Below are 23,694 nucleotides of genomic sequence, written 5' to 3' on the forward strand. Positions count from 1 at the left end.
CTGTTTTTTAAATTGGACGGGATGCCAGCAGTACTTGAACCACCAACTGTTATTTGCCCAGAAAGTTGGCAAAAATTCATAATGAAGGTGAATCAGGCAGCACGACGACAAATTTAGCTTTAGTTACAGTGTTTGGCGAAGGTCAAAATAAATGAGGAGAAGGGCTGTGAAAAAATAATATAGCAAAATCACAGATATGTGGTCGGGATTAGATTTTTCAGAGGTCGTCCAAGGTGGCTGAAGAACAGCGGCTAATTTGCTCTGTAATAGGATAAAATCAAAAGTGCAATTGTAAAACAGAACTTTACCTAAACTGATTAGGGAAAATTAATTTTGTCCTTCATATTATAATTTATTTATTTAAGATATGTCGATTTCTGGCTACCACCCTACAGTTGAGGTCAGATGTTTACATACATCAAAATGTTAATTGTTTTACCAAAATAAGAGGGGTCATACAAAATGCATGTTATTTTTTATTTAGTACTGACCTGAGATATTTCACATAAAAGTTGTTTGCATATAGTCCACAAGAGAAAATAATAGCTGAATTTATAAAAATGACACTGTTCAAAAGTTTACATACACTTGATTCTTAATACTGTGTTGTTACCTGAATGATCCACACCAAGGGTTCTTCAGAAAAATCCTTCAGATCACACAAATTCTTTGGTTTTTCAGCATTTTATATTACAGAAAGTTCAAATGCTCACTGATGCTCCAGAAGGAAACACCATGCATTAAGAGCGGGGGGTGAAAACTTAAGATTAGGGTAAATTTAACTTATTTTGTCTTCTGGGAAACATGTAAATATCTTCTGTAGCTACTGAAGGGCAGTACTAAATGAAAAGAAATATGATATTTAGGCAAAATAAGAAAAATGCACACATCTTCATTCTGTTCAAAAGTTTTCACCCCCTGACACTTAATGCATCGTTTTTTTTCTGGTCCATCAGTGAGCATTTGAACCTTCTGTAATAGTTGCATATGAGTCCCTCAGTTGTCCTCAGTGTGAAAAGATGGATCTCAAAATTATACAGTCATTGTCGGAAAGGGTTCAAATACACAAAAATGCTGAAAAACCAAAGAAGCAGGCAGTTTAACTGTTCAGGACAAACAAGGGACTCATGAACAACTATCACTAAACAAAAACACAGCTTGTAGATCATTCAACAGTATTAAGAATCAAGTGTATGTAAACTTTTGAACAGGTTCATTTTTGTGAATTCAACTATTATTGTCTCTTGTGGACTATATGTAAACGTCTTTTATGTGAAATATCTTATTCAGGTCAATACTAAATAAATCATACATGAAAATAATTCAACAACAGACTGACAGAAAACCAGCATTTTCCAGCACAGCTATCAGAAGCACTTAGTAAAACCTTAACAAACATTCAGGAGGTTGATTTTAATGCAATCCTGCAGAAAGCAAAGTTACAGGTCTATAAACACCTCTGTATTTATCACCTCACTCACATAAAGTTCTTTTAAAAGTGATTTATTTCTCAAACCGCAGGGTTTCTTGCGCCTTAAGTGTGACGTTTTAGTCTACTTCATTAACCTTTGTCAACCAATGAGACCCTAAATCATTGCATGTCAAGAGGAGATCCATCAAAAACTCAATAAATATCGAGTCCCCTTCATTTTATATTCGTATGTATTATGTTATCAAGTTATTGATATGACGCAGGGCAACGTGATGTGAGTAAATGGCATTTATAGATAGATGGACTGGGGCAGAGGACCTTAAACACGATTGATAGATAGATTCAGTGACGCCGGGTGCTTTTCACTTGCCAAACATGTCAACCAAAGTGATACGGCACTGGCAGCTATATGTCAACGTCCATTTTATCTCCATTAGTATGTCAGATGGGCGTACACATGCTGCATCAGCAAAGAAAATCCATAATTATACCTTACAGTCAAAACTACTGTAGGCAACTTTAGAGGCACGCAAAAATCTCCAGTTTCCAGTTGATGTTGTACAAATCAGTATCTGGCCATATGAACACCTCAGAATACTAATGAGATCACGTAGTCCACAATCCACATGTTTGTTATGGTCATAATGTAGTTTTCTTTTCCCAAAAACCAGTCTGACATAAAAACAAATCTGTTGTGACTGAGAGCGCTGTCATGTTTACTTAAAGGTTCAATCCATTTTTGTTTCCGTTCGCACACGTTAGTCATCTCTGAGGCCTTCAGACACCAGCTCTCTAATAAAGCACCTTGGAGGTAGTTCTCCTTTTAGTGGTTGCTATAGTGACCGCTTTGATTGTTTCATTTGCCCTTTTTTAAGATGCAAATGCAAATGTCTTTTGCATGACTCATTTCATAATTCTTTAACGCTGCTGATTCCTCTATATTTAGATGATGATCCATAAGGCTGCCTGGTGTAAATGTTTTCCATAGAGGAAAACAGTGAACACATCTGTGTCTATATATAAATATATATATATATATATATATATATATATATATATTTATATATTCCCTGATGTAATATGCCTGTGATGAATTTGTTTAAAAATCTGCTAATTGAAATTGGTGTGATTTATGATTTATAATTACAATTTGTAATTTTGTAATACAGTATAATCATATATGGTGTATTACTATTTAAAAAATGGTATATATTTATAAAAAAAAGTATCATTTGCAAGACAGATTTATACCACTTTATAATTTTTATAGTTTGTATTGTTTTTTTACTTTGTACAATTGTGCTGTGTATACAGAAGTCAACATTTTTGTAATTCATTTGTTTAAAAATCTGCGACTTTACCCCTAAACTGGTGTCATTTACGACGTATAATTACAATTATCATTGTTTTTTATATATAAATGATTCTATTAAGATATATTTAAAATAATATATATTATTAAAATAATATTTTAAATAGTAAAATATTATATTTTAAAATAATACTATATATTGTTATGTACTGATAATCAATGTACCCCCTAATAAATTTAATTTAAATTACAATTTATTATTGATTATTATAAATAATTATGTTTTAAAATAATATTATTTTACAATTTTAAATAATATAATATTTTAAAATAATAGTATATAATTACCGCTTGTGCTGTAAATAATTTATGTAATTATAAATATATAATTATATATAATTGTTAATATATAATTTATATAATTATAAATATATGTTATTACTGTAATAAATTTGTTTAAAAATCTGCTACTTTACCCCCTAAATTGGTGTCATAATTACAACTTATTATTGGTTATTATAAATTATAATATTTTTAAATATTATTTAAAAATTTTAAATATTTATTTATACAATTTATAATTGTAATATAGTAGTAAAATGTATTGCTTTTGCATTTGTTTTGTATTATATTATATTATATTATATTATATTCATTACATTATTTTAAAAATAATAATTACATTTTTGGAATACTTATTTTAGTTTTAGTTTTTGCTGTATCAATGCATATTAGACAATTAAATTATATATATGCATAATTATAATTGTATATTTTATTATTTTACTTGTTTAGTATTTTATAGTACTTTATTATCGTTTTACATAATTTAGTAGAATATATGTAAATTATTTGTAGAGCTTTTTGTAAGCCTTCCTCTAATAAATATAACATGCACACACACACAAAATCATATTAAAAATCAATGACAAGGTTACAGTTGTTTTTTGCTAATAGCCTGACCTTGTTTGAGTTTGATTTCTTGACTGTAAATATTTATTTAAAAATAAACTAATTTATATCATTATAATCATCATAATTAATAAAATTATGTAATTATAAATATTATATAATTGGTATTGGTGTCATTGGTATCATTTACAATGTATAATTACAGTTTATTATTGGTTATTATAAATGATTATATTTTAAAATAATATTATGTAATGGTAGAATATGTATTTTTTTATCATGTGCATTTATCATTTATCTGTCTGTTTATACTTATAAACATAATTTTTATTTTTTACAGTAGCCATTTATACCACTTAGATTTTATTTTAATAATTTGTTTGTTTTTAATGATTTAAAATATATTTTGGTCATTTTTTAATGAAAAATAAATAAATTTTTAAAGAAATGGAGAAAAAATGTAACATAAACACATCAAATATAGGTTAACAACAATATATTTATATAGTCATATTTCTTTTTTTATATGAAACCCATTAACATGATCACAAATCCAATTATAGTTAATAGCTCGAAATAGTTTTTGTGGTGTAAATCCTTTATGTTTTCACACAGAGGTGACCTCAGGAGGGTGGTGGATATGTATAATAATGATTTCACCCCTGTGGCTCATTTTTAATTAGATAAATTGATGGTAGTATAACACTCCCTGTTTCCAAAATGCCTATTTTGTCTATCATAAATCACATGTTTGTTAATGCAGACAAATCGTTTGTTTTCTCTGCCAGTTACTTGTAAAATCTTAATTCGTCTGTGTTCCCATAGACTGGTTAATAATTTAAAAATGCATTACTTGCATTATGGATGATATATGTATGCGGTCCGAGTAGCTCAGACAGAGAGCGAGATGGATGAGTATCTTATAAGTCTTTCATGTTGAGTTTTTCATCGAAAGACCCCCTTTTTTTTTCCCTCACCAGCGCGAGCGTTGTACAGTCACGCGTTTTTTCACTGACATATTTAATTAATCAAGAGTGAAATTCTTTAATCTGGAGATATTTAATTTAAGAATGAAACTCCACAGATCATTTCACATCGTAAAGGTTGAAAAGCTGGCTCGTGATTATTATTATCCGTCTCTAAAAACAGAATTATCTCCTGAAAGGATGTTTTATTTCTCATTTGCAGGACTTGGATTTCACACTCGTGTAATAACCTCTCTTTCAACTCAAACCGGAGTCAAAAAAGAGCCTAACTGGACGGTGATTGGCTCTGAGCCCGCCTCATTACTTCAATTCACCGTCTGCCCTGTGCATGTTGTTTGTTGGGCGCGTCGTCTCGCACCTTTTATTCCATTATTTCTCTTCATTAACGCAGTCCTCAAACATGTCCGCTCTGTCATTATTGATGACATTTATCCAGACACTTTGTAATGCGTCTGAGGATTGGGAGCGGCCCATTAAATTGGTTATCAATCAGCCTGCGGAGAAAGATGCATCTTTTTTCTATCTGGATGAATTGCGCGATTATCTTCAGATTTATATTTGAGAGAGAGTGTCACCGGCGTCTATTTGACACCCACCCTGAGCGTTTACTCCGGATCGTGCTTCAACGCATCCTTGCTGACGTACAAATGTTCGGCCTATATGATCTAGCACCTAACTGTCATTATCAATAAGGCTCGGAGACTAAGACATGGACATTTACATCTGCAATTTCATTTAGGAGTGGAAACCCGGTTTGCCCGTGTACATCAGCGTCTGCCGTAGCCCTTATGGGAGATGACAGTGGTTTATTTAAATTGACTGCGGTGATATGAGGGCTGAAAAATACCTGTCACGTTAGATTCCCACCGGATAAGTCGCGCGTAAACCCTCCCAGCAAACAGCGGCTGGAAAGCGAGCATTGTGTCAGGCCTGGTGATGTCCCAATCATCAGAACGCTGAGAGGATATTACCCAGATTAATTAGTCTTAATTAGAAATTGGTTTTGCTGGACAGAGATTAACTGAGGATCAAATCATGTGTTTGGATGTTGGACAATGATATCGGAGCTGGTGAGAGATCATTCTCGTAATGAGTTCCCTCGCTGTTGCATGAGACGTTCACAATTATCCCACCGGCACCTCGTCCCTTAACGTTGCAGTGCACACACTGAAACATCATAAAAAAATAAATAAATGTAGGACTGTTTAACCACTTTTATAAAAAACTGCAGTTACTGCAGTTTAAATACATTTTGTGATGAAAACAATCGAAATATAGTGCTAAAAATGTATTTCTTGTTCTTTATCATTTATTTTAATGTTGTTTATTAGATTAGATTAGATTACATAATTCATAATTATTTTTTAAAATACTTTTTTTACTTTTAGGTTTATCATTAAGTATTTGACATATTATATTATATTATTAAAAATAATTAATAATTACATTTTTTGAACACTAATTTTACTAATTTTACTTAATCATGACATATTTGATAATTAAATTAATTTTGACTAATAATTTTCAGTAAATCAGTTTCAGTTTTTGCTGTATTTGTTACATAATTGATATTAAAATTTTAATTTTAATCAAAGAGTTTTCAGTTAAGGCTTTTGTAATTATTATATTATATTATATTATAATAAAAATAATTAATAATTAAATTTTTTGATTATGTATAATTATATATTTGATAATTAAATTAATTTTAACTATTAATTTTCTGTAAATCTTACAATTTTATTATATTATGTTATATTTATTATATATTATATTATATTATATTTTAAAAACATTTTTATTACTTATTATTACTTATTTTGTTACGTATTTAATATTTAATTTTCACTTTAATTTTTGAAATAATTTTCAGTAAAGGCTGCTATAATTATTATATATATATTATATTATATTATATTATATTATATTATATTATATTATATTATTATTTTTTGAATACTAATTTTAATTTTATTAAGAATTAATGAATAAATACATTTTTCAGTTTTTGCTGTTACCATACATATTTTATAATTACATTTTGACTGAAATAATTTTCAGTAAAGGTTTAATTGTATTATATTATATTGTATTATATTATATTATTTTTGTAAATATAATTTTTTTATATTTCTTTTACTTTCAGTGGTTTTTAGTAGTTTCATCATCAGCTAGAACTACTTTCCTGTGTTCATCTTGACTGAAGTCGTTTTCATTAAAGGCTTTTATAATTGTGATTTGATGGATTTTCACCCAAGGCTCTTTTGAAAAAGGACTAAATCTTTCCCCCGATTGCGCACATATCCAAGAGGCTCTATTTCAATTATTACTATGTGATGTTTTCGACCCGTTTTGTCTGAGTACGAGCTTCAAAAAAGGGGATTGCAAGATCCGCAAGGTTATCGCGGAGGGTGGAAACTCAATTGGAAGAGGTTGCGGTGGTCAGGTCTTTTGTCAGCTTTCTTTTGGTGCGATTTTGCAGAGGTATTGGAGTGGAGATAAGGAGCCTTGGTCATTTCTTAACTGCCTTTGGAGTGTGCATGAAGAGAGAAAAAAACACATGGAGAATGGGAACAGATTTTAGTACGGATTTTATTTGTCAATCAAGAATCTTAAGAATCATGTATTACTTACATACATATCAAGTACATTACATTTCTTGATCCTGTTTGTTCCTTTTCTCTTAATTGTTCTGTCCACTATGTCTATAAATAAAAAAGGCAGATGGGCCACAATAAAAATGCTTATCTATATTTTACTGTTGAAACACAAAGTAGGTTCCTATGCAGTTTAAAAGTAAATTCATTCACTATGGATAGTCATGGATAGTCATCATCTACAGTCATGTAGTTTTGGGTTTTGTCATATTTTGTGTCTTTTGTGTTTTATTATTCCTCCTATGGAACACAATGTCTTGATAGAGAGTTAGAGATTTTTATAAAACACACTTTTAGTTGTTTTTTCTAGTTTTACTCAACATCAGTGCTGCATGACAGTTTTTTCTCAAAGTTTTGAGGGAAAGTTTTTAGTTTGCTTTAGTGGTGGGCTTTTTTATTGCAGATGAAGAGCAAGACAAACATACTTTCTGTGCTAAATTTGTTATGAAAGTTCAATATAATTTCACATTTTTATGTTATTTTATTATGAATTTTACAGAATTTGACAGTATCTTAACTGCTCATGCTGAATAAATTTCTGTAGATTGTCTTTCCTGCATTGTGCTGATCATGTGTATATATATAGTGACATTTTGTGAAAAAAAAAACATGAAACGTAAAAAAACGTATAATATATTGTTTATTCTTTATCGTTTATTTTTTATGTTATTGTATTATATTTTATTATTATGTTTTTAAATAAATAATGACTAATTAAATTTTTTGAATACTTATTTTACTTTCAGTTTATGCTGTATTGTTACATATTTGACAATGAAATTCATTTTGACAAATAATTTACAGTAAAGGCTTTTAAAATTGTCATATATTATATTATAAAGAAATAATGAATAATTAACAATTTTTGAATATTTATTTTACTTTCAGTTTTTGCTATATTGTTACATATTTGACAGTGAAATTCATTTTGACAAATTTTCAGCAAAGGCTTTCAAAATCGTCATATATTGTATTATTTATAAAGAAATAATGAATAATTACATTTTTTAAATAATTATTTTATTTTCAGTTTTTGCTGTATCGTTACATATTTCACAGTGAAATTCATTTTAACAAATTTTTCAGTAAAAGCTTTTTATAATTGTCATAAATTATTATATTATATTATATTATATTGTATTATATTATATAAAGAAATAATGAATAATAATTTCATTTTTGGAATATTTATTTTACGTTTAATTTTAGCTGTATCGTTACATATTTGACAATGAAATGTATTGTGACAAATAATTTTCAGTAAAAGCCTTTTATGATTTTTTTGAAATTCTGAAATAATTTTAGTAAAGGCTTTTATATGTATAATTTTATAATTGTAATATAGTAGTAAAATGTATTGCTTTTGCATTTGTTTTGTATTATATTATATTATATTATATTATATTCATTACATTATTTTAAAAATAATAATTACATTTTTGGAATACTTATTTTAGTTTTAGTTTTTGCTGTATCAATGCATATTAGACAATTAAATTATATATATGCATAATTATAATTGTATATTTTATTATTTTACTTGTTTAGTATTTTATAGTACTTTATTATCGTTTTACATAATTTAGTAGAATATATGTAAATTATTTGTAGAGCTTTTTGTAAGCCTTCCTCTAATAAATATAACATGCACACACACACAAAATCATATTAAAAATCAATGACAAGGTTACAGTTGTTTTTTGCTAATAGCCTGACCTTGTTTGAGTTTGATTTCTTGACTGTAGCCTCAGCAGGGGCCTGTCGCACAGATCTGCGCATCGGCTTTGCTCAATTGCTTTTGTGCCAGATCATTGTGAGCCTCCCAGAACACTTGACCCGTATGAGACTGCAATATTCAAGTAGAAATATTAGAGACAGACGAATAGCGTGTAGTCTAGCTCTAGGATACTCCCACACACCATTTAACCATGCTCTGTCATTGTGTAGTAGTGTTTTTCTGTTCCCGTCACCTTCCTTCGATCACTATGAAGCACGACCGCAGTGATGTATATAGTCATTGAAGTTTCTATTCAAGAAAAAGTAGTGGCATCGGTCTGAAAGCCTCCACAGGTTGGCGTACAGGGGCTCGTCATCTAGCGACAGCTGTAATGGCAGACAGTAACAGTAACAAGGTATTATGCAAGACGGATATCACTCAGATTACGCAGACGAGAGCTTGAGGGCGTCGGGTCTTTTAAACGAGGTTATCTATGCAATCTGTCACAAATGATGATGGAGCAGGGTAATAAGAGGCATTTTCTCCTGTTCTGCAACCTCAAGAGTAAGACGGCAGAATCAGCTTTGCCTTGAATGAATCCTCAGGTTTCACTTCAGAGATTTTCTCGCCACCGTTCAGGGCTGAACAGACCCGCTTCGCCCCGCTCTGGCCTAAAGTGCAAATTTGCAGATCAGCGCAATTGCGTTTTCCCTCATTACGACTACAATGGAAGGTATTAATAGCTTCTCGTTGGCTTACGACGATGATTTTTCACCTGTTCGGTCCAAGCTTGTGTTTGTTTAAATATAGACCGTAGAAGAATCCGCCGTGTTTGGAGACCCCGAGCCACTTCCACGCAAAGAACAAAGGGAGCCGAGGGACATCCGTCTACTACAAGAGACGGCAAACAATAACATGAGAACATTACAAGGAGAACAGGATGAAAGCGGCGAAGGTGCGGGAACGGAAAAAAGGTACATTATTCAACGAGTCCTCCAACAAGTGCCGTTCCTGCAGGAGAAGAGCGAGTAACGTGCACTCTTCTGGGCTTCAAGGCGAGTGCTGTTGAATTCTGAATTAAATTGCCAGGCTAAGAGTTGACAGTAGAATACCAGGCAGTGCCGTATTGTCATCCCATTGTGCGAATCTGACAGACAGTCGGAGAGGGATCTCATCCAAACAATAAAAGAAGCGAGGCTCATCCGACGGCCCCTCATTGTGTTTCGCACAAAACCCATAGCAATGCACCTGTTAGCTTTGCTTTTCCAGTTTGATATCTGCCGAGATGAGGAAAGGTTGTTTCATGTGTCGTAGACCTGTAATTCTACAATCAAATCCTCACACATAGATTGGAGCTCGTGCCGGGTGCTTTCTGCATAAATTTGCGCTCGTCTGGGGAAACGTTCACCGTGCCTAATTTAGTCCGACGGACACTTCAGAGGAATACACACAGCACCCCCATGAGGCGCAAAAGCGACCTGCAGCTAATTTTTTTTTGCACCTGTTCTACACTCTGAAAGTGGAGGAGCAGGCGTGCCTGTCGTGTTCCCTAGTGAAATGGCATCAGTCTCTGTGTGAACTGAGACTTGGAAAGAAAGTGAGCTGGGCGCCGGCCCTGCCGGGGCTGGTGGTGTGTTATCTGTTTTTCGGAGTAGTGCATTCTGGGAGAGCAGATGGGACTTTAGGGGCTTAGCAGAGATCAGACAGTGACACATGGTGGAGCTCAGGGACCGTTCATGGGATATTCACCTCTCAGTCCAACCTCAGATACTGGCCTGTAAGCTGAGCTCCGTCTGTCATGGAGCTCTGAACTATCTTACTATTTTTAAGCAATGTTCATTTGTGGTTTAAAGAAAAAAAGTGTAAAAGTTGTAATAACCTCAGGGCAAATCCAGCATTATGGATGTGACATATAAATGAATGTATGTGTCTAAACAATCAGAAAAATATCAGTCTATGCACAAGTTTTCTGTTGAAAAAGGGAAATAATCATGCGTTATGGATGTGACAAAAAAGGACACCTTTTGTGACAGACTACATACTTTGTTGGATTTCTGCGAAGTAAAATGCACAAACCAGACGCAATAATACCCAACAAATAGAGAAGTGATGGCTCTTAAAAAAGTAACATATAATTGTTACTTATTTTAATTTTGACGTGTATTTTTATGTGGAATATGTACTGTTATGGATGTGACAAGCCTGAAAATAGCACTTACCAGACTTTGGAAAATCATGCACTAAAAATGCTTTAAAAACTTTCGTAGAGACCTCACATGGGTATCTGAACCACGAAATGTTGACATCTGTGCTATCAGTATAGTAAAAACATTGTAAGGTTGATATTTGTATGGAATTACCGTACAAGATACACTGATTGATTAATTAAATTATTCATAATTCTTTTTTGTTTTCTTTGAAAATCCCTCAAACTAAGATAATTGAAAGACATAATAATTTAAGCTGTTTTTAATGCATTTTAAAATGTCATTTATTCCTGAGATTGTAAAGCTGAATCTTCAGTGGTCTTTAGTGCGACATGATCCTTTAGAAATCATTGTAATATGCTGATTTCTTTCTCTAGCAACATTTCTTTTTTTATTATCAACGTTGAAAACAGTTGTGCTGCTTAATCGTGATACTATTTTTAAAGCATTAGTTCACTTCCAGAATAAAAATGTCCTGATAGATGTTCATGTCTTTCTTTCTTCAGTCGAAAAGAAATTAACATTCCAGGATTTTTCTCCATATAGTGGACTTTAATGGGGATAAATGAGGTCCGAAGTGTAGTTTCAATGCAGCTTTAAAGGGCTATACACGATCCCAGCTGAGGAATAAGAGTCTTATCTAGCAAAACGATCTGTCAAAAAAAAAGAAAAAAAAAAGAAAAGGTAAATACTTTTTAACCACAAATGCTCATCTTGCACTAGCTCGGCAATGTGCATGCCATCTTTATGCATTACGTAATCATGTTGGAAAGGTCATGCGTGGTTTGTTCTTTGTCTGTGAATTTCAGTAGGGTAGAGCGAAAAACTCCCATCTGATTTTCTCATCCAACTTCAAAATCGTCCAACATTGTTGTTTTACCTTTTTTTGTAAAAGGCGTTTGACTTCCTTTGCATGTTTGCTTTGTAAACACTGGGTCGGTATGTCACACGTGCATGCATGATTACCTAATGCGTGAAGTCAAGCTAGTGCAAGATGAGCATTTGTGGTTAAAATATGCATAAATTAAATTTGCTTTTAGACAATGACTGATCGTTTCGCTTGATAAGACCATTATTCCTCAGCTGGGATCGTGTAGAGCCCTTTGAAGATGCATTGAAACTGCAGTTTGGACCTTCAACCTGTTGATCCCCATTGAAATTCACTATATGGAGAAAAATCCTTGAATGTTTTCCTCAAAAAAACATTCATTTCTTTTGTCTTTACTCTCACTCCTTGAGCAGTTGAATGCATCCTTGCTAAATAAAAATGTTATTTTCTAGAAAAAACCCTGTCAGTGGCTTTAGTTGATAGTTGGTACCTTTTGAAACCTTTTCATGTGTAATCATTAATATATTGTTTTCCAGAGCCAACAATTATTACAACTGCTCCCAACACGCTGGACGTGACTGTCGGCGAGAGCATCATTCTTCCCTGCCAGGTGTCCTACGATCCCTCGCTGGAGCTCAAGTTCACCTGGTTTTTCAACGAGCAGCTCATCCACTTCGGCAGCCATGGGGGATACTTCGAAAAAGTTGGCGGAGTAAGAACAAAATGATTATTAATACCCTGTTCAGTGGTTTATATATCTCTATCCCATCCAAATGTATCTGGAAATACTGGGATTACTAAGGATTATCATGAAATATGACCAGATTGCTTGTTAATGTTAAAATTTTAAATAATATTCTTTATTGTTGGCAGCCTTGGAACAGAGCCATAGTTTGTCATTTTTAATTAGTAGTTTTTCCTTTCTTTTTTAAAAATATTAAGGATTAATGCATAGATGGAACTTGATTCAGAAAGCATATTCACTTCATATGCATATATGCAAAATTATATAAACTGTAATTGGTAACACATTGTACTTAAGGTATTCATATCGAGTACTTTCAACTGAGTTGTTGGAAAGAAATCACATTAATCCTTTCATTAAATTCCACAGTTTGTGAATTTATGATAAGAGATTTTCCCATTATATGTGCAGCCACTGACAACCCATTCTGTATTAATCTGGAGTATAATTAGGCTTCCCACTCTGATATGAATTAAAGCACTTGTACAGTCACATGCGTTTCTTTTCTTTTCATTAAAAGTTCATGATATTTTTTTTTCCCCCGCTTTCCTTTACGGGGGTGAGGGGCTGATTCTCGTCATCTAGTTCATCATGTCATTTATAGGAGCCCTGTCGCCAAAGAAACAAGCGATGGAGAACTTGAGATGGAAGTGCTCTATTTTAAGAGCAAAAACTGCCGCTCTTATATTATTTAACGTGATTACTATGATTTAATATGAGTGGTGCATCTTAATAGCAGCACTTTGAGTGAAGAATGTGGCGAAAGTGTATACGCTGGATAAGGAAAAAAAATGCAAAGTTATTAATTCCACATATCCGAACTTTACTTAAGTCAGTTAAACTACTCAAAGTGCTCTAAGCGACAGATACCAAAATAAGTAACACTCTGTGTTAGAAATCAGCCAGATTGAAAAATAAAGTAACAGAAGTCTGGTCCACTTTAGCTAATTTGGATCAAAAACACCCACCTTGACAGATACAGATTTACTTTGACCTGCATGATTTGCATGTTGTTAAATTTAATAATAAGCCATGGTGTAAAAAAAAAAATTCATATAATGCATTACTTAAAGTTCAAAAGGTCAAAAGTTTACACCCCCCTTTCAGGATCATTAAAAATGTTAATTATTTTGCCAAAATAAGAGGGATCATACAAAATGCATGTTATTGTTTATGTAGTACTGATCTGAATAAGATATTTCACATAGAAGATGTTTACATATAATCCACAAGAGAAAATAATAGTTGAATTTATAAAAACGACCCATTTCAAAAGTTTACATCCTCTTGATTCTTAAAAGTGTTGTTACCTGAATGATCCACAGCTGTGTTTTTTTGTTTAGTGATAGTTGTTTATGAGTCCCTTGTTTGTCCTGAACTGCCTGTTGTTCTTCAGAAAAATCCTTCATGTCCCACAAATTCTTTGGTTTTCCAGCATTTTTGTGTATTTGAACTCTTTCCAGCAATGAATGCCCGGGGGGTGAAAACTTTTGAACAAAATGAAAATGTGCAGATGTGTGAAAATGAACATTTTTTCTTATTTTGCCTGCATATTATATTTTTTCATTTAGTACTGCCCTTCAAAATATTGTTACAAAATATTTCTATTTCAAATAAATGCTTTTACTTTAAACTTTCTATGTATCAAAGAATCCTAAAAACAAAAAAATTGCTTTCCACAAAAATATTGAGCAGCACAACTGTTTTCAACTTTGGTAATAATAAAAAATGTTTCTTGAGCACCAAACCAACATATTTAATGATTTCTGAAGGATCATGTGACACTGAAAACTGGCATAATGATGCTGAAAATGTTGCTTTGCATCACAGAAATTAATTTTTAAAATATATTAGAATAGAAAACAGTTATTTTAAACTGTAATAATATTTCACAGTATAACTGTTCTTGCTGTATTTTGATTAAGTAAATGCAGCCTTAGTGAGGGTAAAAAAAAAAAAAAATAAATAATAAAAATATTGACCCCATACTTTTGAACATTAGTCTCAAGTGCGTTTTAAAACCATTAAAAACAAGCTAATTCTGTAAAGAACTAAGCTTAATAAGTTCAATTTAAAAAAAAGTTTCCTCTCTCTGAACTGTGAATCCTTACCACGACTTTGATCTTTCTCTTTCAGCAGCACTCGGCAGGTGACATCATGATCCGGAACATTCAGCTGAGGCATGCTGGGAAGTACACGTGTGCCGTGCAGACCAAGGTGGACAGCAGCTCCATCGCAACTGACCTGATTGTCAGAGGTGAAAATGCTTCAAAACCCAAATAACATTTTCACACTGTATACAGAATATTAATTGCCGGTCATAAAAACTAACTGGATACAGTGTTACAGACTGTTAAACAAGCCCTTGAAGCATTATAAGTATTTACCAAATGGAGGAAAGATGTGCTGGTTTTCCTGCTTTAGCAAAAATTACCCTTAAAAAATGAGACATAATCTAATTAGAGCTTTTAAGTCAGTGAAAACATGTAGCTCAGAGTTAACCAGCTGCACTGCTGTGCTTTAGGCGGCCGTTTATATGCAACCTACAAGCGTGACAATGTGTGTGTGTTTCTGGTTTGCATGGCTGTCTTCTCTCTCAGGTCCCCCCGGCCCCCCTACCAGCATCCATGTGGAAGAAATCACAGATACCACTGCCACTCTCTCCTGGAGGCCTGGTCCTGATAATCACAGTCCAATTACTGCCTACACCATCCAGGCTAGAACCCCTTTCTCCCTCGGCTGGCAAGCTGTTAGCACAGGTGGGGCTTCTAACCAGCCTTCACTGATCAAAACATTTGCTGCATAGTTTCCTTTTTTTGTCCCCCTGCTTTTTCTCTCCTATTATGTAGTGAGATTTTTATCTTGTGTTTTTGTTTGTTTTTGCTTTTTATGCCTTGTTAAACTGCATTTGAGAAGTTACTAGTTTTTCCACATGTAGTTTGCTTTTTCTTTTGCTAGAAACTGAGAATCCGAAGATGTTTAGCAAAAAGTTGAGGCTGCTTTTTTTCCATGTCATGAAAGTAAAGAAGGCCATCAAGCTAAAACAATTTAATAAAAGTGACATAAAAATACCGGCCGTTTGAAGGCTTGTGATAACAGTGAAAAAGCTAAAATGTCATTAGTTTACTTTATATCATTCATTTAAATTGAATACATTTATACATTGAATACAAATTTAATTTATTATTTAAGAATAAATGCAGATTTAAATATTTAAATATAATCAAAGTAATTAATCTAAGTAATCGATCAGAAATAAAGTTAAAACAGTAATATTGTGAAATACTGCTACTATTTAAAATGTTTTCTATTGTAAAATATTAATTTAAAATACTAATTAAAAAATAATTTAAAATAATAAATATAAAGTATTTTTGTTTACCAAGGTTATATTTATTTGATCATAAATAACTATTTTAAGTAAAAACAGTAAAATTGTGAATTTATTGTTACTATTTTGTATTAATTTAAAAAATAATATTATTTAATAAAATATTTTTTAATCATTTAAAAAATCTTGATCAGTCTGAGGCATCATTACTTAAAGTATTAAATGAAAAGTATTAGTTTTAGTGCTGTCAAATCAATTAATCACATCCAAAATAAGTTTGTGTTTACGTAATATGTGTGTGCTGTGTAGATTTATATATATATATATATTCATATTTAATTTAAAGTATTAAATGAAAAGTATTAGTTCAAATCGATTAATCAAAATAAGTTTGTTTACATAGTATATGTGTGTGCTGTGTATGTACAGTAATACTGTGAAATATTGCTACTATTTAAAATAACCATTTTCTATTTTAATATATTAATTTTAAATACTAATTTTTAAAATATATTTAAAATAACAAATATGAAGTCTTTTATGTTCAGCAAAGCAATATTTATTTTATCAGAAATATGTCAAAAGCTGTAACGTTGTGACATATTGTTACTATTTAAAAAGCAGTTTTCTATTTTAGAATATTAATTTAAAATGTTAAAATTTAAAATTATATTTTAAAATAATAAAAAAAAAAATTGATCAATTTGAGGTATCATTGCTGATTTAAAGTATTAAATGAAAAGTATTAATTTTAGTGCTGTCAAGTCTATTAATTGCGATTAATCACATTCAACATAAAAGACATAATGTTTACATAATACATGTGTGTACTGTATGATATTTACATGTATATATAAATATATACATGTATATATTACATGTATTCTCAAATATATTATATAAACACAACAATATAGTGAAGCTGCATTATATCTCTTGACCTCTTTGCTCTTGATTGTAGTGTATAAATTGAACTGTAGGGTGTTATTTTTATCTCTGCTTTCACAGCACCTGTCGATAAGCCTGGTTTTTGTATCTTACCTACGGAGACTATTATCTCACCGAGCCGGAGAGCTGCGCGCTGTGCGTGGTGTTTGTGTGAACGCGCGGGGGGCCCGTGCCAACTCACGAGGGGGCTCGTCTCACAGTATGTGTGTGTTTTGTTTTGTTCCAGTGCCGGAGGTGGTCGGGGGCTCGCATCTGACTGCTACAGTCATCGAGCTCAACCCCTGGGTGGAGTATGAGTTCAGAGTGTTGGCAAGCAATGCAGTGGGCACAGGAGAGCCCAGCAAACCCTCGAAGAAAGCCAGGACGAAAGAAACAGGTGAGTGCTTCTGTCACGTTAGTCTGCATGTGGCTCTTTCAATTAGCATCCTGTGGTGTGATCTTACATTGAAGGAGAGACCCGAACCAGAATATTATAGAGTTTGGAAGGCAGTGCATAGCAAAATACTAAAAAGCACTTTAGCAACCACATAGGAATATCCTGCAATGCTTAAGCAGCTCATTTTGCATGGACAAACACCACTCACATTTCAAAAATGTAAAAATGTAGTTATGCATGCAGTTTTATAGCCTCATGTAAATTACTAAAAGGCTAAATGGAGTATTTGTACCTTAAAAAATTTATTTTAAAACACAGCAGGACCATTTAAGTGAACTGTAAAAGGCAAAAAGGTGATGAAAAAGGAATAAAAGTCTAAAAATATACACTTGTCCTCTCACATACATGGTAATATATAAATAAAAACAAATTTTTTTATGTTCGCCAAGGCTGCATTTTTTGATCAAAATCATTATTTTAATTTTAATATACACTACCAGTCAAAAGTTTTTAAAGAAGTCTCTTCTGCTCACCAAGCCTGCATGTATTTGATCCAAAGTACAGCAAAAACTGTAATATTGTGAAATAGTTTTACTATTTCAAAAAACTTCTTTCTATTTGAATATAATTTAAAATGTAATTTATTCCTGTGATTAAACGCTGAATTTTCAGCATCATTCCTCCAGTCTTCAGTGTCACATGATCCTTCAGAAATCATTCTAATATGCTATGGATTTGCTGTTTAAGAAACATTTATTATTATTATCAGTATTTAAAACAGAGAGTACATCTTTGATGAATAGAAGGATCCAAAGATCAGCATGTATCTAAAATAAAAAGCTTTTGTAACTAAATAAATGATAGAAATTAATATTTCATTTAGCAAGGATGGTTTAAAATGATCAAAAGTGATGATAAAGACATTTATAATGTTACAAAAGATTTCTATTTCAGATAAATGCTGTTCTTCTGAACTTTATATTCATCAAAGAAACCTGAAAAAAATTCAACATAATAGTAATAATAATAAATGTTTTTTGAGCAACAAATCAGAATAATAGAATGATTTCTGAAAGATCATGTGACTGGAGTAATGATGCTAAAAATTCAGCTTTGAAATCACAGGAATAAATTATATTTTAAAATATATTCAAATAGAAAGTTTTTATAAATAGTAAAAATATTTCTAAATTGTTGTTTTTTTAAAACATTAAAAATCTTACTGTTCAAAAACTTTTGACTGGTAGTGTATTTTAAAATGTAATTTATTCTTGTGATGCAAAGCTGAATTTTCAGCATCATTACTTCAGTCTTCAGTGTTACATGATCCTTTAAAAATCATTTTAATATGCTGATTTATTGCTTAATATACATTTATTTTTATTATCAACATTGAAAACAATTATGCTGCTTAATTTTTTTATGGAAACCATGATAATTTTAGGATGTTTTGATTAATAGAACATTCAAACAAATCTTTTGTAACATTCTGAATGTTTTTACTGTCATTTTTTATTCATTCAGTGCATTCTAGATAAATAAATGTATTAATTCATTTTAAAAATTATAATTATAATTTATCAGAGACTGCAAAAAGGAAAAAGGAAAAATAAATGAGAAGCATCTAAAACTGTACACTTATTTTCTTATACATTCTGCTATTTTTAAACTTAAATCATATCAGTTTTAATTGTCTGTTCACATTTGAACTTCTAAATCATAATATTAAAATGTTCATATAGTTCAAATGTTCTATAAACATGTCAATGCATATTAAAACATCATTTAACTCAAATCATATCCATGTTATTTGGTGAACTTTCAAATCATATGTAAGAATTGAAGTCTTAAATGGTCAAACCTGAGCTGGACTGAGGAAATCATTTCCTTCCTCCAGTTCCCAAGGTCACCCCAGCCAACGTGAGCGGAGGAGGTGGCAGTCGATCAGAGTTAGTCATCACTTGGGAGGTAAGATGGCCAGTGCACTTCACTTGCCCGTCTCTCGGTGTGTGTGTGTGTGTGTGTGTGTGTGTGTGTGTGTGTGTGTGTGTGTGTGTGTGTTTTTCTCTCCCTTAGTGAGTCTTTTGTATACAGTCTCCTTTTGCAAGCTGCCTAGACACCATTGTTCCCTTTATGTGAGGTTTTCATTAATCATAGTAAAGCGGATACACATAACACTTCATTTTCTGTAAGAGCTGCGCAGCAATAACTGCCGCTGTCATACAAGAGAAGCGGCGAAGATAATTAAATGGAGTTACCCTCAAATTTTTTGCGAGGAACTTTTCAAAGATTATGTTCTCTCTCTCTGTATCTCCTTTCATGAGACATGTTCCATTGTTCAGGTTTGAGAGTCAGCTGGTGTTATCTATTGAGCTAGAAGTTTGTCACAGGGAGCTTGAAACTTCTAGACTTTCTCATTGTATTGTCTTTGAAATAAAAATGATGGATACCACAGAACACCAGCTATTGTACTAGAGGATTTCATGTCTTCTTTTACTCCAAAACCACCATGTCCCACTAACGCAAGAAATACTGGTGGATTTTACTGTATAAAACCTAGTATTTTAGTGTATTTTAAGGTATCAGAGGTGCTCGTCTAAAGCAAAGGCTATTGTGTAATGCATATTTAAGTTACCTTTTTTTGCGGAAAAGTGACTATAACACATTGCAACAAGCTCAGAAGAATCCTGTCCAAAACAGCAGACAAAGAATAATATTCAATATTGATAAATATTATTTTATAATAAAATATTGTTTTATGTGATATTTAAATTTTGTAATTCATGAAAAGAAATGCAGTCACTAATATGAAAAATTATAAAATAAGTTACAAAATACATTTGTATGTGTATGTGTGTGCATATGCATATGTATTTTGTTTATATATAATAGTTTTAAATAAATGTAAATATTTAAATGTAACATTTAACTCTTAAACATATTTATGCATATATATATATATATATATATATGTATATATATATATATATATATATATACACACACACACACACAAATATCATTACTTTTTAAAATATAATTTAAAATATTAGCGACTACACTGCCATTAACGTATATATATATATAGTCACTACAATTAAAAATAATGTTCTAGAAAATGTATTACATTTGTGTGTCTGTATATATTTATATATGTAAAATATATATATATATATATATATATATATATAAAATACTTTGAATACATTTAAATATTTTAATGTAATATACACATGTAATCTAACATAAATATATTTTTTAACATATAATTTTTAATATTAGTGACTGCATTCCATTTAAATTTAAGAAGTATAACACTTAGCAAGACACTGCAGGTGAATAGGGTAAAAAAAAAATTATTTGTTATCACTTTACTTACCCAGTTGATTGATTCCATTGATAATGGAACATTTTTTGTATTAGAAGTTTTCTAAAATACTAGGTTTAAATATGCAAATGAGCAATTATTTAATGAAATGTGTGCTAATTTGCATACATTTCTAGTACAAAATCTGAACACTGAATGAAGTTAGTTTCAAAATTTTTGTTTAATTTTTTGACATATTAGTGTCAAATGTTTTTACAGAGGGAATTTTGTGTCTCATTTTGTCACGTAATTCAGAAAAAAAGTTGACAGAATTTATTTAGTTTTTTTTCAATTTTGGGGGAAAAAATTTTGTATAAAGTCAGACGTGATTCGTAGTAGTGATGGGAAGTTCAGGTCATTTTACCGACTCGGACCTTTGAGTCTCGTTCAGCAAAATGAATGAATCTTTTTTGAGTCATTTCGTTAATTTAGCAAAATCTTCGTCACGTGACAGCCCCACAAGATGAACAAACGACTCGAAAAACCCGAAGACTCGAAACAGGTGAACTAATTTCAGTACAGAACCTAATAAGATGTTGCACATGCGCGACTGAACGAATCACTCCCCGAGATGACTCGTTCTTCGCGAGTCACTTTAAAGATTCATTCAAAATGAACGAATCGTTCAAGAACGACCGCTGGTCGTGCATCCGAGAGCCTGTGCTACACAAGCTTTTGTGCTTAAAAAGTATACAAATTTTTATTTTTCGAAAAAAATTACCGATCGTTTCACTAGATAAGACCCTTCTTCCTCGGCTGGGATCGTTTAGAGCCCTTTGTAGCTGCATATAAACTACATTATGGAAGTTCAAAATCGGGGGCACAACTGAAGTCCATTATATGGAGAAAAAACCTGAAATGCTTTCCTCAAAAACCATAATTTCTTTATGACTGGAGACAGAAAGACACGAACATCTTGGATGAAAAGGGGGTGAGCAAATTATTTGTAAACTGTTGTTTTGGAAGTGGACTTCTCCTTTAATGTCTTGGGTAACAACCAAACTTGTTGAAGTCAGTTGTCAGTCATATTCTTTGCCACGTATGAGGTTTAATTTCACCCACAGTGCAATCTTAGAAAGCTGACGGTGTAGGTGCTATACAATGAGGCAGCTCATATGTTTTGGAACACATCCTATTAGTTTTGGTCTCTCCATAGCAAATTGTTGTTTTCACAGCAGACACTGGAGTGAGCGCTTGATTACAGGTGCATTTTTATTTAGCCATTAAGCTCTCCCGCACAAGTGCGCGAGCGTGAAAACATAATCTCACCCCCTTCTTTGAGTCACATGCCGTGGTTTCGGACTAATGGATGCTATTTTCCGGTGGTCTCAGCGTTACCGCACCGCATTACTGCATGGTCAGTGGCAGACCGATACTTCAAACAAAACCACCATGATATCATTACCTGGCAAAACGATTTTCCTGGGAGATGGAATCCCTCTCTTGCTGAAGAGACCGCGATGACAGCTATTGCCTCAGACCGCGCCGCGGCAGAGATTAGTGCGAATGTGCCATCTGATGCCTGACAGGTGTCAGGGAAGTCATACATCCTGTCACCTACGCGGGCCGAAATATGAAAGACAGACGTGTTTGTGCGTAAACTCTCGAGTTAATAGAAAACACGCCTTACAAACAAGCATATAGATAAATGTGCATATATGAAGATAATATGTTAGATGGGGTTTATAATAAAGGTTATTGAGAATGTATGTGTTTCATTTGTTTGTGTGAATGTGTGTTGCAGCCCGTTCCTGAAGAGCTCCAGAACGGAGCGGGGTTTGGCTACGTCGTTGCTTTCCGGCCCTTTGGCGCCACCGGGTGGATGCAGGCGGCAGTTCCCTCTCCCGAAGCCTCTAAATACGTCTTCAAAAACGAGACCATTTTACCCTTCTCTCCATTCCAAGTCAAAGTGGGGGTGTACAATAACAAGGGGGAAGGACCTTTCGGACCCGTGGTCACCATCTACTCTGCTGAGGAGGGTCAGTCACATTAACCGTAGCGTTTGGTTGCGTGCAACAGAGAAATTAAAGTCGAATGTACCTTTTGACATTTCGCTGTGGAACGCTTAGCAGGCAGTTAATAGGAGCCAAGTTAACTGAAGTGTGTTGTGCCAGAACCCATTAATCATGGTCTGCCTTGTTTTTCAAAAAGAGTTGGACTTTGAAGACATTTGCTGAATGAAAGGGTCTAATCGAAGAATTTCTCCTTCGAATTCAGAGCCTGGAAGGGCACCCAGTCGACTTAGAGCCAAGAGTCTTTCAGCGTTTGACGTTGAGGTGTCCTGGAAAGCCCTTCCCTGGAGCACAAGCAAGAAACGTGTTCTCGGCTATGAGGTACACTAAACGCTGTCCAATTAAAGTTGCATTCGTTTTCTGGTGTTACATCATCAGGAGAGTCCTAAATATTCAAATCAGTTTTAGAATGAACTTGAGAAAAACTTTAAAATGTGTACTTTTTAATCATACTTAAAAAAAATGGAAGCCCATTACTCTTTAAGTGTAAATTTCAGTTAATATAAACAAGATTTTTAATTTTCCTCTAAATCCTACAAAATAAATCTATTGTTGACATAACTACAAAATAACATTGTTTAGCTCAGAATGTTGTAAACTAATGACTCCCTTGATCAAATTAAAAAAACTGATACAATTTAAATTTATATTTAGTTCAAAATCTACAATTACACTACTGTTAAAAAGTTGCTTCACAGAAAAAAAAATATTTTAAAAGATATTAAAATTGTAATTTTTTTTAATAAATTGTATTAATATATTTCTGTTTTTACTGTATTTTTTGATCAAATAAAAGCAGCCTTCATGAACATAAAAGCCTTTCAAAAACAAAAATTGTAAAAAAAATAAAAAGAAGAAGATTT

At 32.4% G+C, this 23,694-nt stretch overlaps 1 protein-coding gene across 2 annotated transcripts in view; it reads left to right on the forward strand.

The window, feature by feature from the left end:
* The window catches only part of cntn4 (contactin 4), a 192,820-nt gene that overhangs the window by 159,692 nt on the left and 9,434 nt on the right, over positions 1 to 23,694 (forward strand). For both annotated transcript variants that reach the window (XM_051112477.1, XM_051112478.1), the window contains exons 13-19: positions 12,589 to 12,764; positions 14,934 to 15,054; positions 15,398 to 15,556; positions 17,303 to 17,452; positions 19,350 to 19,420; positions 22,564 to 22,798; positions 23,037 to 23,152. In XM_051112477.1, coding sequence (XP_050968434.1) covers positions 12,589 to 12,764; positions 14,934 to 15,054; positions 15,398 to 15,556; positions 17,303 to 17,452; positions 19,350 to 19,420; positions 22,564 to 22,798; positions 23,037 to 23,152 — 1,028 coding nt within the window. The remainder of the gene's footprint in view (positions 1 to 12,588; positions 12,765 to 14,933; positions 15,055 to 15,397; positions 15,557 to 17,302; positions 17,453 to 19,349; positions 19,421 to 22,563; positions 22,799 to 23,036; positions 23,153 to 23,694) is intronic.

Source organism: Labeo rohita, chromosome 6 (genome assembly GCF_022985175.1).
Source record: "Labeo rohita strain BAU-BD-2019 chromosome 6, IGBB_LRoh.1.0, whole genome shotgun sequence".
Taxonomy (NCBI): domain Eukaryota; kingdom Metazoa; phylum Chordata; class Actinopteri; order Cypriniformes; family Cyprinidae; genus Labeo; species Labeo rohita.